The 14,292-nt window shown below is 39.8% G+C and overlaps 1 protein-coding gene across 1 annotated transcript; it reads left to right on the plus strand.

Moving 5' to 3' along the window:
- The first annotated feature begins 125 nt into the window (after window positions 1–125).
- On the plus strand, window positions 126–5,911 carry STARD4 (StAR-related lipid transfer (START) domain containing 4). Its single transcript, XM_009073194.1, has 5 exons — window positions 126–230; window positions 2,154–2,203; window positions 3,730–3,856; window positions 5,025–5,139; window positions 5,685–5,911. Exons 1-5 carry the CDS (start codon window positions 126–128, stop codon window positions 5,909–5,911), a joined length of 624 nt encoding a protein of 207 aa, XP_009071442.1.
- Window positions 5,912–14,292: the final 8,381 nt, after the last annotated feature.

A 14,292-nucleotide genomic window follows, 5' to 3' on the forward strand; every position in this document is an offset into this window, starting at 1 on the left:
GCGGCGGTGCTTGCTCCCACTGTCAGAGTGCGTGGCCGCAGATGATCGGCGCTGTTGTTGGCGTCGCTGGTGCCGTGCCTTGTTTCTGGTGTGTGTAACGGGCATCTCTGCGCAGGAGGGAAGCGATGGATCCCCTGCCGAATCCAGCGCCCCTGGCCTCGAAGCTGCGGAACACACTGGTTCGGTACCACAGCATCGGAGATAGCGAGTGGCGTGTGGCGAAGAAAACCGTGAGTGCTCTGCGCGGCGTCCCGATCCGTGCTGCCGGGGAAGCTGTAGATCACTTTGTGCAGTGGGAAGAGCCCATTGAGCCCTGTCACACGGGTGTGAGGCGTTTGGCCAGCTTCTGCAAGACTTTGATATGACAGCTGTCGTGACACCACCCTTCTAGGGCAGAACAGAGATGTCAGAGTGTTTTTCCTGCTTACAGACATACTCTGTCATTCTTTCTACCCATTTTCAGGGAAGTATCTCCCAGAAGAATTGTATCTGTCTAGGGCTATAGACCTGACTTAAAGCAAAATTTGAAGTAGTTAGCAGTAATAGTATTGCAGGACTCTCACATGTACTTTGAACAAACCACTCACAGTCTGCAGGTGGGCTCTGCCAGAATTTGGAATCACTTTTGAATTAATGCTTGAGCCTATCCATCATGCTTCAGTTTCCAAATGCCTTCCTCCTAAAAAGTGAGATAATTCTCAAATCTATTTCTTGTATTTCTTTACGTTTCCATTGCCTCTGGAGCCCCTACATTATGCTAAGTTTTCTTCCATGAAAGGGAATGCAGTTCCTCCTTTTTCCAAGCACTTTGCTGTACCCTTCTTTTGAGCTGCCTGAGTGTTTTGAGTCCTGCTTCAACAAGCTAAATAGGCTTTGCTGGTGATCAGTTCTAGGCTGGGTGAATAATTCTTAGTCCTGTCCTGCATAGGAGGTGGAAATGTAGGTGGATATTTTAGTGTAGTAATGTGGTAGGACGAGTGTGGTAAATTTCTTTGTCCTTTTGTTAGGATGGTTTGAGTGGGGCTTCTTTTTCGCCTTCATGAACAGACATTGATAAGAGAGAGTCGGATGTTCCAACAGTAACTTGATTATTTGCAAAATTAACATATTCATGGTCTTGAAAGGGAGGAACAGAGCATCCAACCCTTTCACTCATGTATTACACCTATACCACCTCTGCTCTACTACATGTTAAATCTATTGCATTTGTGAGTTAAGGGTTATGTTAAGTACTATTGTATTCCTTTAGGAGGTTACCTGCATCTCAGTGTTTCAAATCACACTCCCCAGATTTTAATCCTGTAAAATTTCTAGTTTGACTCCCTCCCTCCCTCATTCTTTTCTTTCTGTTTTGGTACCATGCCATGTAAAAGACATCCAGACCTTTAACTGCCACCAAGGAGATGTGTTTTGCCCCAAAGTATCTTCAACAGATCTGGATGCAGTACTGAACAGTACTGTGCTTTAGGACGTTTGGTCTTTTGTGCTTATATAATCATGATTCCCAATAAAACAGTTCCAAGTCTTTCACACTAGACTTCAGAGATTTTGTAGAAAGATTCTGTTTCATAGTTAAGACGAAGATCCGAAGATACTGGTTTCTTCATTTTCTCTGTGTAACTTTAAAATAAAAGACTACTGCTTGCAAGAGACTTCTAGTCAAGCATGTAGGAGAGAAGGGTAACTTCAGCTTTCTTGTCTGCCGCTGTCATCATGTCCTGCACACATCTGTTTGGTCATGTATTACAGGAATGAGAGCAGAAGTTGTGTGGTCTCCTTGTTTGAGCAGCATCCAGCTAATGGCTTTCCAGTTGCCCTTTGAAAGGCTTTGCCTAGAGTGTGGTTCCACTATTCTGTGTGTTTTCATGTTTAACTGGCTTAGCCTACCAAGCCCTGTTTCTGCACAGACTTCAAGCACTTGACACTGAGGCAATTGTCTGATTTTTTAAAAGAATGGAAGATTACAAATAAAGGATACCTGACCCATCTGCTTCTAAGAAAAGTGTAAAGAAGTGCCCAGGTCAGTGAGCACTTTGGGGTGAATCATAGGCAGTGGTAAAATTGGTTGCTTTTCTTCAGGAAAATTGAAGCATTTTCTGGACGTCTTACAATGTTATGTAAGTAATAACATCATATCTTGTGTTTTCTTTCAGAAAGATGCAACTGTGTGGCGCAAACCATCAGAGGAATTCAGTGGATACCTGTAAGTTTGCCTGCAAAGTGGATAAATTTTTAAGCTTTGACACATGTTCTGTAGACTTTAGAAATTATGGTTATGAATTCTGCAGCCCTCAGCTGCACAGGTTCTCCAGAGGAGAAGTTAAATGGGTTATCTGTTCTCCCTGTACTTTTTCTTTGTAGTGTCATGCTTTGATACTTGAGCATTACATGGTGTCTAGAACAGCAAACAATGAACTCTGTGAAACATACCACATAACTCTCATTGGCTGAAGTGGGCAACAACATCTGCCCAGAAATGATGGCCTGCAAAGCACAGAATGAAGTCTGGATTGAGTAGGCCTGAAGTGTATTGGGTGAGAACCCAGTTAGTGCTTGGACTGTTACATTGACTGTGTGACAACAGTAGAGTAAAATGACGAGTGTGTAGTTGTGGGAAAGATGTGTGACATGAAGGCTCTTCTGTGTGAGTTTCTGTCGCTGGATTTTGTTGGTATCTGGAGGTTTAAGTAGAGAGATAGTTGCTAGAAAACAATACTCTGAAGAAACAAAAAGTCATGTGAAAAGGAGGTATTTGAAAGGATCTCATAGACTCATACATGTTGAAGAATGTAAGTCCTGTTGAATCTGCAACAGCTGATTACACCAAGAGTGTGCTAGCTCTGTGCAGGCCCACTGGCGTCAACGGGTTGTGTATTTGAGCCACTGCCAGGAGGGCAGTGACTGCTATGTGCAGGTGAAGATCCCAGGGTTGTTTATACACGTGGAGAAATAAAGGATGCTTTCAAGACCTTTTCAAACACCTCCCTGGAATCCACTGATGTGTTCACATGGTTCTCCAGTTCCAAGTATACAGCTGAGATTGGCTCCATACAGACAATTATGAGTGACTGATTGTGGGTGAATTGCACAAGCAAATAGGTGAATCTGTTGCTTGACTAGTTATCTGCTAATGAATGCAGAGTATTTTGAAAATAATGTTCCTGATAGATTTTTCCCCTTCAGAAACAGGAGGCCCAGTAACTCTACCAAACAAAATCTGTGGTACCTGCTGAAAATATCTGATAACAAATGAATGTTCTGTAATGTCTTATACCAAATTATTTTGTTTGGTACTCTTACATGCCACTAAAGCATAATGTAGTTTTGCTATAGCTTAGTTCTACTACTGTTACTTCTGCTTTATGAAAAATGTTTTCCCCATTGTATTCCTGATATCCTTTTCACTTTTAGCTTTACTTGTCCCTGGTGAACTCCCTTGCTAGCCCAGCAAGAGGAGACAGATAACAAGTTGTTGGAGAAATAAACAGGATAATTTTTATCTAAGGAAGGAGATTGCTATTTATAAAATATTAATGGCAGAAAAAAAAGTCTCTCAGAATAGCATTTATTGCAGAGAAGAATAGATGAACCTGTACTGTACTGTTTTGCTGGTGCAATTGTCCACTGACCATACCTCCAAGTACAAAGGTATTAATGTGAGTGTACTGTTGCAAATCAATAGAATATAAAGAATTTCTCACTTTTAAATGCAAACTTATGTTTTTCTAGCTACAAAGCTCAAGGAGTGGTGGAAGATGTAACTAACAGAATAGTGGATCATATTCGCCCTGGACCTTATAGACTAGACTGGGACAGCTTAATGACTTCAATGGACATCTTGGAAACATTTGAAGAGGTGAAGACTTGTTTAGATTCTTAAGGGAAATGTGTATAGATGGATATATGAATTTAACAGTACAGCAGAGCAGTAATTCCAACAAATACTAACATTTTTCAGCCCATTTTCTGCATGCATGTGGGGTATTATGCATACACATATTGTGTGCCCTCAGATGAGGCTTTCTGGAAGCACAGTCTTTCTCAAGCTTGAAGTTCATCCTTCCATCAGTGCTAAAAACAAAGGAGTCAGTCACAATTCTCTTGGACCTGGTAGCTCTGCTAGCCTCTGATAAAATTCATGTATAGAGAGCTACAATGTGATATTTTATATGCCGAGGTAATTTCATAGAGCTTGCTTTCTTCTGTTCCGCAACAAACAATAATAATAATCCACACATACAGAAGCTACAACCTCTCCCTCTTCCTAAAAGGCTGACTTGTGTGGCATGGCTTTGTGCTGAGAAACAAAACAGTTTATACTGAGGGTTGGGACTTGATAAAGAAAGGTAGGTTTGAAGTTGATTACAGAAGAGGTGGTAGCCTCGCTTTGATTACAGCAGACGTTCAGTATGACTTCAACATCCTGTAAACATCTGGCTTGAACATGGATTGTCCTTTGCTCTGTCTTTTAAGGAAGATGTATATGACAAGGCATTTTTGCTAATTATTCCCTAAAATTTGTACAAACTATTGTCATATAAGAAATCCTGTTTTGAAGAACTGTTCACATTCTGTTTTATTTTTCACTTTGTAGATTAGAAGTATTTGATAGAGCCTCTTAGTACCAAGAGAATCCTCGTGCAATCTGTTCATGGTACTTTCAGACTTCCTAAATAATAGTGATGTAAGAGCCATGTGGTTTTCAGTTCCTAGGGATGAGACACTTTTACATCTTTTAAATCTTTAGATTTAAAGATCTTTTAGATCTTTAAACCATTGTGGTCCCAGATATTCTCGGCTTCCACAGGTCTCAGCTGTAGACTACAAGTCCTTACGACTTCCAGCATATAGATTGAAAATGGCCCAGCCATTCAGACCTCACTGAATTTGTTTGCACAGCATATCTGGCAGAAGCTGTGATCTTTGCAAAAAAATACTAGCTGTCTTCAAGCCTGTATTTCCCTGCATTCATTGTATTAAGATATTTTTGTTTTCTTACTCTCCTTATTCTGTCACTCAACAAGAACTGCTGTGTGATGCGCTATACTACTGCTGGCCAGCTCTGGAACATCATAGCACCAAGGGAGTTTGTTGATTTCTCTTACACCACAAGCTACGAAGATGGGCTTCTATCATGTGGTAAGCCACCACTTGCCTCTGCTTATTTCTTATTTTGCAACAGCTGCTTGGCATAAGATTAGATTTAAAGTTTAGTCCTGCAGTAGACATTCTGAAAATGGCATAAGACAGTCTCCAACTAATAAATTCAAGGTGTTTTAACATTTCACAGATTTAAAGAAGTGTGCTTATTTACCCATGTGCCAGCCATGTGTGACAGGTTTCACTTACATCAGCTGTGGGACAGGAGTAGTAGAGACAGGTTGAGTCCTCCAACTCAGAGCAAACTGGGAGGAGTAACAACTTGCTCGGTTTTCTAGTAAATGGGAGGAATGTCTTTTTAATATGTGAATTTTTGCTTAGCATGCTGACCTTGTCAGTTATCAAGTTTGGATGACGAGCAGCTTTCATGCATGTATGTACCTAGAAACTTGAAGTGTGTTTGTCACTTCTGTTAATTCCCACAGCAGAGGCTTGCATTGTTCAGATTTACTGCACCTTGATTTTTTTATCTGTCTCAAATTAATTTCCTTTTTTTTTTTGTTTTTACTTTTTTTCTTTGATAGGTATAAGCCTAGACTATGGAGACGTGAGACCTAACTTTGTCCGTGGATTCAATCACCCTTGCGGTTGGTTCTGCATCCCTCTTAAGGACTATCCTAGCCACAGTCTTTTGACAGGCTATATTCAGACTGAACTGCGAGGGATGCTACCACAATCTGCAGTAGACACTGCCATGTCTAGTACACTGACCAATTTCTACTCTGACCTCAAAAAGGCACTCAAAACATAGACCAGTCAGGACTTAAGAGCCCATGCATTTCTTGCAATCAGATTATAGTGCTTACTTTAGTATAGCTACTATATTTAGTTAAGGTTAGCCACTGAGTTGAGATAAGTAACAGTGTTATCATTGTTGAATGATACCTGAGACCACATGGTGAGAGATCCAAACAACTTTGTATCTCAAATACTTTTTGACATGATACTTTGCATACATTCCCAATGCATGGTGCAAGATTGTTTTTGTTGCACAGCACTCTGCAGCTGTATGAGGGATGGCCTGAATCTAGAAACCCCTGGTTTCATCTGTAGAAGACACAAGATGCATATGGGGTCTTAAAAAATGCAGTATGAACTCAGCTCTCTCCAACAGTATTGGGAGTTGAGCACTCAGGAATTTGCTGGTGCAGGTTGCTGTACAGGCAGCATCTCGCTGACGATGTAATTTTGTAAAAAAAAAAAAAAAATTAAATTTTTGATTTATTTAGTTTGCCCAGCTGCATCTGTAATTTGTCTAAAAAGTTTGCTTCAATTTATCATAGAAATATTGTATAGCTAAGTTGTTAAATGATATTATTCATAAGAAAGCTATTCGCACTTGTTAGCAAAAATTAGTGCTCATTATTGGCATTTCTTTGATATTCTAACTGTAACTTATTAGCTGTTGTATATAACAGTGCATAGTTATAGAAATGCCCTTACAGCTGATCCAAAGCTCATGTGAGTCATCAGGTGTCTTTCCATAGTTTTTTGTGGCCTTTTAATCACACAGTTGTCAAAATAGCAAACCTCCAATCATTCTTCCATGATACCCTGCACTTCTAAAGAATTTTTTACTTAAATTTGCATGTGTGTGTGTTTGGTTATTTTTTGTGTGTGTCTGTGTGGTTGTGTGTATTTCTTCCTTATCTGAAAATCCTGGAATTACAAAAGCAGCAGAAAGAGCCACTCATTTGCTTCAGGAATAGGCATTGCTGTAGGCACAACAGCACAGACTGCCAGTCTGCTGGTGCCTTAGAGTGTTCTATAGTAATACTCCTGGACTGATCTTTGCAGTAAATTAAATTAGCATCTTAAAACATGAGCAACTGTAGTCCAAAGCTCGAGCTGCAGAATTGCTCTGATCTGCTGAAGGATGAAGGGTCCTTTTTTAAGGCCCCAATTTTTAAGGGTATTCAGCAACATAGTGTTTTTGACAGGTACATAGCAGGGGAATTCAAAAGATTGCTGTATGTGCTGCTAGGAACCTGAATTCTCTTTAAAACTTGCCATTAAGCTTTTAATATTGGTGTGTGTCATTTGCTCAGGTGAGACTGTAATTATCCCTATGCTTTACCAGCGCTCAGAGGCAAGTTTAACTGTGTAGTAGTTAGGGAAAATACCTTGGAGCCCTGATATTCTGGAGCCAGTAGTATACACACAATCCAAGGACTGGTAGTGAATTCTCAGAAAAAAACCAAATTCAGGTGAAATTTTTTTCCATGCAATATTGGCTTTTTTGACACTGACTGCTGTAGCTGAACTCTGTACAGTGAGGACCTTTCTTTCTCATTGCTCAAAGAGGTAGAAAAAACCCACGTTCTGGCTTTTCCAATGTGCTTCCTGTTTTAAGGCATTTAGCACTGTTTAAGACTGTTAAAAACAATGCATCAAACAGCCTTTGATGTCTTCATAGGCAGAAAATGTTAACTCCCTATTGGGTTTTGTGTATTCCGCAGTTCCCTTTATACTCCTTAGTTAGTCTTCCCACTGTTTTTTTTCCTTCCTTGTGCCCCCCGAAGTACTGGAAGGTCACGAGGCAATGTTTCACCACCAAGGACACCAAGGAATTGGTATCAGCAGACTGTGCTGTTTCCTTACTGCGAGAGCACACTCCTTTTTAATACTGGTACAAAGGCAATTATGAAAGCTCTAGCAGTGCTGCATTGTGGGATGAATGCTGACATGGTTGTAGAGGAAGCTGTTTGAAGTGTACCCTATTTGTTCTTCCCAGTTACAAAGAGTACATATGCAGTGAATCTCCATGTCTAATTTTTTTAAACTGCTGGAACTAACTAATTAAGGGGTTGTGATACAGTTGCATATAGAGAAAAATGTTCCATTGCTATGTAAAAATCCTGGTTTAAATCTAAACAGAGGCACGTCAGTGCTGGGGAAATGGGTCAAAAGGAGCACAAGACTCTTACAGGAGGATGTTTGTACTACACTCTGTACTGCAGAAACATTTGAGAGATTCCTGTTCCACACATTCGTTTTAGGGGCTCTAACACTTCTAGAGCATCTATCCCTATGTAGTAATCAGTGAAATGGCCTTTTGAGTTTTCAGTGAAGATAGGCTGATGAAGCACAGAGCAACTGAAGAAAGAAGAACTTTGGTTTAAATGTAAGAAAATTGTTACTGTATTTTAAGTATGTTATTGTTTTTAATAAACATTTCATTTCAGCTATAAAGTAATTGAGAACTAGAAGAAAGATGGCCAGTTTTGTAATGTGTTGTATTTATTTGAAAATCAAAGTTTATATGATTTTTATATAGCTATAGATGGAGAGGAGTGCAGAGCTGTTCTTTAACCAGAGTACATCAGAACCAAGAAAGCCACAAAATGAGAGCCTCTTTTCCCACCATGGTATTCTTTGCCTCCTAAGTTAGATGGAGCCAAAATAGTTACAACAGGAAAGCAGTTGAAAGGACAAAGCACAGGAGCCCATGTTTTGCTTAGTCAAAAGAAATGGGAGCTGAAGTAAATTACCTAGTGTAGATCTCTGTTACTTAAAGAATGTTTTAATTAAATTGGAATATAGTTATCCAGAAGTGACTTCTGAACAAGTTGCCCAAGAATACCAGAGACCTGTTTTTGCTAGGGAAATGGCATGTGTGTAGCCACATCAAAATTATTTTTATATAGATAATATTTTTAAAATAAACTTACTTTTTTAGAGGTTTAGACAATATGATGATTTAATCTTCAGCACTTTAACTAGGTGCTGTGTGTGTGTATGGGAAAGGTGACTAAAGACAATTTTCATGTTTAGATTCTGTTCCTCATCTAAAACCTCCAGCATTAAACCTTGCTGGCAGTTGTGCTCTTTATTTTACATATGCAGAAGGTAGAGATTGGGCTAAGTTCAATTTCAGGGCAGTCCAAGGTACTACTCTTAACACAGCTTGCTGGGAGGAGGTCCAGTACTTCAGATGGGCATTCTGTGCACAGGCCTTGATCTCAAAATTGATGAACTTACAATGAGAACCTTGATGAATTTATAAAACACAAAAAGAGCGTATAATTCCTCCATAAGTAAACAGAAATGTTTGGATTGTGCAAGCTAGTGATTAAACTAGGAGGTTCACTGCTGTAAAAATAGCCCAAATTTGAGTGAAACCAGTCAAATTGTGCCTATGTACAGAAAGTCAAAGTCAGTCTGTCTTAACAGTGGTTTACCTTACTGTGTTCATTTAAGCAATTGTATTTATATTTTGAATGCAGGTGCAGAATACATTAAAATCATGGACTCCAACAGACTCATGATGTAACTTTTTCAATACTCATGCAACTGGATGCAGCATTCAGTTGCTTTTGGGGGAGTTATGTCTGGTAATATAGTTCATCTTCAGCTGCATAGTGATCTCTAGTGGTATCAATTTGTCTCTTTAAATTTGAAAGCCATAAAGCCTATCTTTACTTAGAAACTTGATTTAGGCTGAGGCAGATGCCCAATTCAGACCTCAGCTAAATTGAAATATCTTGAAAACTGCAGAAATTGGATTTTCTCAAAGCTTCAATTCTAGGAATATATGTACAGGGTTGTGGGTTTTTTTGATCTGCCCATGATTGCTGTGGAAGAACTTTTTTATTTTGGCTTAGTATTACTTATCTTTTAATATACTTAAGAAATGTTTAGTGTGTTAAGAAATTTTAACCATCAAAATTAAATTAGTCCAAAACATGTGAGCATGTAGCACCTTGCAGAAGGCATATAAATGTACATTAGGCTTATAGAACATTCTGCCAACATCTAGATTGACATGTACTTATTGAGCACCTACAGAAACAAAGAAAATCCTGGTATCTTACGTAGAATCTTTCCTTGTTTTTCATACTAAGCAGGCATAAAGACAGAGTTCTGTAGCATTGACTTCGGTGGAAAAAAAAAGTGGCAGCCCTGTTGCTGAGAAAAGGAACTGTGACCTCTGAGATACAGCATACTCTTGTAGGGCACGTGTCATGCTGCCTTCTCAAAGTGAGGTAGAAATAGATATAGAGGCCTCTTTGGATCTTTGGAAAATGATTGAGGACATTAATTGGAATTATTAAAAGAAAATAGCGATGTTTAAACTCATTTCCTGGTGAAAGATAATATGAAGATATGAATCTTGAGGAACTGTGACCTCTGAGATACAGCATACTCTTGTAGGGCACGTGTCATGCTGCCTTCTCAAAGTGAGGTAGAAATAGATATAGAGGCCTCTTTGGATCTTTGGAAAATGATTGAGGACATTAATTGGAATTATTAAAAGAAAATAGCGATGTTTAAACTCATTTCCTGGTGAAAGATAATATGAAGATATGAATCTTGAATGCTCTTTAAGAAAGAATATATCCTGAAGTGCTAGACCACTGTTTACACTTGGTAATGCATTCTGCCTTTTTCAATGCTCATTGCACTGTGCTGGTGACTGCTGGCGACAGTACAGGTAAGGACTGATTACCATAGGGTTAACCTTCTTCAGGATTGTGCCACTAGTGGGGAGAAATCAGGCACAGATAACAGCACATGGCAGGAGATGCCTGTGCGTGTTTCACAGCTGACCCACAGAAGAAATGTCACGTCTGGGTTAAGGAGCCTCAAGTCCAAACACATTACCCAGAACTATCTTCTCTGAAGTGATTTTCTTTAAAAAGTCTGTCAGTGTGTCAAGTCACTATGATGCCCTAATAGTCCTCAAAAATGCTTCTTTGATGTAGACAACATAGGTGAAGCTATTAGAAGATCATTTACTGTCCAAAGTGTTATCAGGAACTGACCTTGTTCAAGGATTCTGTGCACCAGTTTGTCTGTGCCCTGGGATGCATGATAGAAAGCATTTCCTGGTCTCTGTACTTATGCCTTGGTGACCTGCCTGCTAGCACAGACCTAGCTCTGAGGCAGGTTATGACCCTAGAGAGCAAACTACTATGGTAAGATTCCTTGACTTTCTCATTATGTCAATCTGAGTACTTCCTTTAACTTGGGTTCCAATCAGAAAGCTTTATAGCTAGCATGTTTATGTTACTAATTCAAGCACCCAGGTGCACTAGAGATGCAGGGCAGTGCTCAAGGTGGTGCATTTGAGCAGCAGTAAATATGAGTAGACGTTATTTGGGTGCCATGCGACCCCTCCTTGTCTATATGCCTAACAGGATTTTAAGCTCCTCACAATTTGGTAGAAGGAGAGAAATTGCAGCATGCCTGTTCACTGGAGCATAACCAATGTCCGCACAAACCATGTTCTCTTATGCACACAGGATTAAGCATGCAACCCATATGTACACAGCCATCTCTGCTGAATTTCATGGTCTCCTGTGTCAGCCAATCAGGCTCATTGAAAAGATAGGATTCAAACACCAACATCTGTACAGAAACACAGCCCATTTGAGTTTGGATGGTGAAAGTTCCCAAGACCAGTAGGTGCAGTAATTACCAGAAATCCTTTGTCCATCAAGGAGTTAGTGACCCACACAGCAGCTACCCTGAGCTGGGCAGGCCTGTGCTGTGCTGTGCACATTGCCTGACTGCAGCAGGAGAAACATCCACAGCTAAGGACAGCAGAGGAGCCCGTGGGTAGCTGCCATGCAATGCTGGCAATTAGACCACCTGCCTGGCCAGAGCAGTGAGAAGTTATCATGTGGACATCCTTCCTGCTTAATAGTAGAAATAATAATAAGTCCGATGAATGAAATGATGAATTGTTTTAAGAAAAATCTTGTAATAGCTTGAATAATAAAAAAATGAGGTAACCCACAGGCCAGACCTGCACAACATGTCTCAGTAGTCAGAGTTCCCAGAATTTAAGGAGGTGAAAAATTATCTATACTTCCCTTTCTTTCATTATTGCGTAAGTTCTAATAAGTAACACTTTAAATTATACTTTACAAAGTAAGTAGCACCTTCTGGTGCAACACAGCAGGCATGATGAAGAATCAAGTTTTGTATATGCTCAGCATGGACAAAACATTTTCCCACCCTGCCTGTGTGTCTCCTAGTCCACACCATGGAAATTGAGCCTTACTGGAAAAGAAATTGAGAAAATATGATGTCCACCACAAGTTCCAAAGAAATGAGGAAGAGGCCTTTGATGCATTAATTTCTTTTTTTTTTGAAATGACAAGTATAGAGAGTTCACAATGTGTGTAGAACTACTGTATCATTTCCCAAAACATCTGCATCCTTGGAGATTCTAGACATAAAGTTTCTGGTGTATGTACAACATGTTGAAGGAAACAGATGTTTGAACTGCTCAGAAGGACATCTAAATGCAAAACCCCAGATCTTTCTAAAGAAGATTACTGTACCAGGCATCAACAGAAAAGCAGAAATCTGTTAGGAGGCAGGTTTGTTGTAACTCCTGGCTATCCTAACTTATGGAAAGTTCCTCTGACTTGTTAGTTCTTTCTTATTTCCCATTTTCTTGTTTGCCTCAAGCTCACTATAAAACCAGTGTAATGCTATGCTGTATCATGAGCTTCCACACAGCATTTTGACAGCCTATTTTTAGGAGGTCAGTCCAAAGCAAAAAAAAACTTAAGCTCCAGGGGGAGCTCGAAGTCCATAAGAGCCAGCTCGATACATGCCCTCTTCTCTCTGGACTTTCCACTGTCCTCTTCTATTCGGCTACAGAGGTGTGAAGATGTTTTAATGAAACTGTAGTAAGAACCTATGCCTTGCCTTAGCTTGGGAAAAGATTCAGCAACATCTATGGAGGTGTCAAAATAGACATCTTTTTTCTGGAGCATTGTTGCCATGCAAAATGTAGAGTTTACCATCATTTATTTCTTACATTGCTCAGGGATTTTGAAAAGTCATTTCCCACAAAAAGGGTATGAAGGGACTCTGCATTCGAACAGTTTGCAAGACCAAGGAGTTGTAGCTGGCAGGAATAACAAGCTGCAACAGTATAATGCAGTGGCTAACTGGGCTAGCTGCCTTTCTGCAGGCTCATGGCAGTTGTGCCCCTTTGAAACAGAGCAAGAGGGAACACTGCTGAGGGTGTGAAATGAGAGATATGGGGACAGAACAGAGAAACAGAAAATAGTCCTTTCAACACCTCAGTCTTGCAAAGGCCTCCACTCAGGTACCATGCGCAGCTTTGGACTACATAGCTTTGGGCAACATAATTAAGTCAACTGCAGGCAGAAAATCCGTATGCAAGCATGAAGAGCAGTGAAAGACCTAGGGAATATGCTCTCTCGGGAAGAGCTTGGCTTCTGCTGCTGAGTGAGGAGGATGCTGAATGAAGGAGCATTTTAATAACCTTTGGGTTCGTAAGAAATGGTTGCAGAAAACAGATCACCATGATAGCCAAATTGTTAACTGCAACAAAAAGACTCTCGACTTTATAAAATATTTTGCAGTTAAATGAGTAGCAGAACAATTTGAGAGATTGAACAAGTGTTAGTATCTTCATCACTATGAGTCTTTAACAAAAGGTGAGACAAGCATCTGTATCACACAACCTTCCCTGGGGCACAGGGGTAGCCTGGACAGACCCCATTTCTGTACTCCACCACTAATAACAGATCTAGTTTGTTATTTAAGTGTTAAGTTTACAAGGGAGGAAATGCTGTGCCAAGCTGGAATTCATTCTAGCCTTTGCAATATAATACCCATGATTACATCTCTCTGTAATGGTGATTATTGTTTCATACTCTACAGTGAGCATTGGCTGTCAGAAAATAATAGATGTAAGCATTTCTAGATTTACTAGTTTATTTAGCATCAGATCAGTCGTGCAAGCCACTTACTAAAAATAGACATCCCACCACCAAAGCATGTTCTCATGGCTTATCAGCATTCCCATGCAAGCACACAAGCAAGTACATTGGTCCCACATACAGTACACTGAAATAACAAAACTGTCATTTTTTTCTGGTTCCGATTTCTCTCTGGTTCATTTGCACAGTATCAGAAAAGTTACTACACAAACAGGCTTAGTCAGAACTGAAAGTGTACAGCTAAACAAGCAGTCCATAAACTTATATTTAGTTGCTAACATCTTTGCTATTAGAAGCAAACAGTGTTGACAGTACAAGATTACTTACACATTAAACAGTAAAAGAAGGATTCAGGTACACAGGAAATGGAGCTTATTTGAGAAAGTCTAATATATATATACATATATATATGTAACATTTT

Source organism: Acanthisitta chloris, unplaced genomic scaffold (assembly GCF_000695815.1).
Source record: "Acanthisitta chloris isolate BGI_N310 unplaced genomic scaffold, ASM69581v1 scaffold23454, whole genome shotgun sequence".
NCBI lineage: Eukaryota > Metazoa > Chordata > Aves > Passeriformes > Acanthisittidae > Acanthisitta > Acanthisitta chloris.

Excerpts from the sequence above, each read along its gene's own strand:
- STARD4 (XM_009073194.1), top strand. The coding sequence starts at position 126 with ATGGATCCCCTGCCGAATCCAGCGCCCCTGGCCTCGAAGCTGCGGAAC. Across the intron at positions 2,204-3,729 it reads GAGGAATTCAGTGGATACCT|CTACAAAGCTCAAGGAGTGG; the intron begins GTAAGTTTGCCT and ends ATGTTTTTCTAG. Across the intron at positions 5,140-5,684 it reads AGATGGGCTTCTATCATGTG|GTATAAGCCTAGACTATGGA; the intron begins GTAAGCCACCAC and ends TTTCTTTGATAG.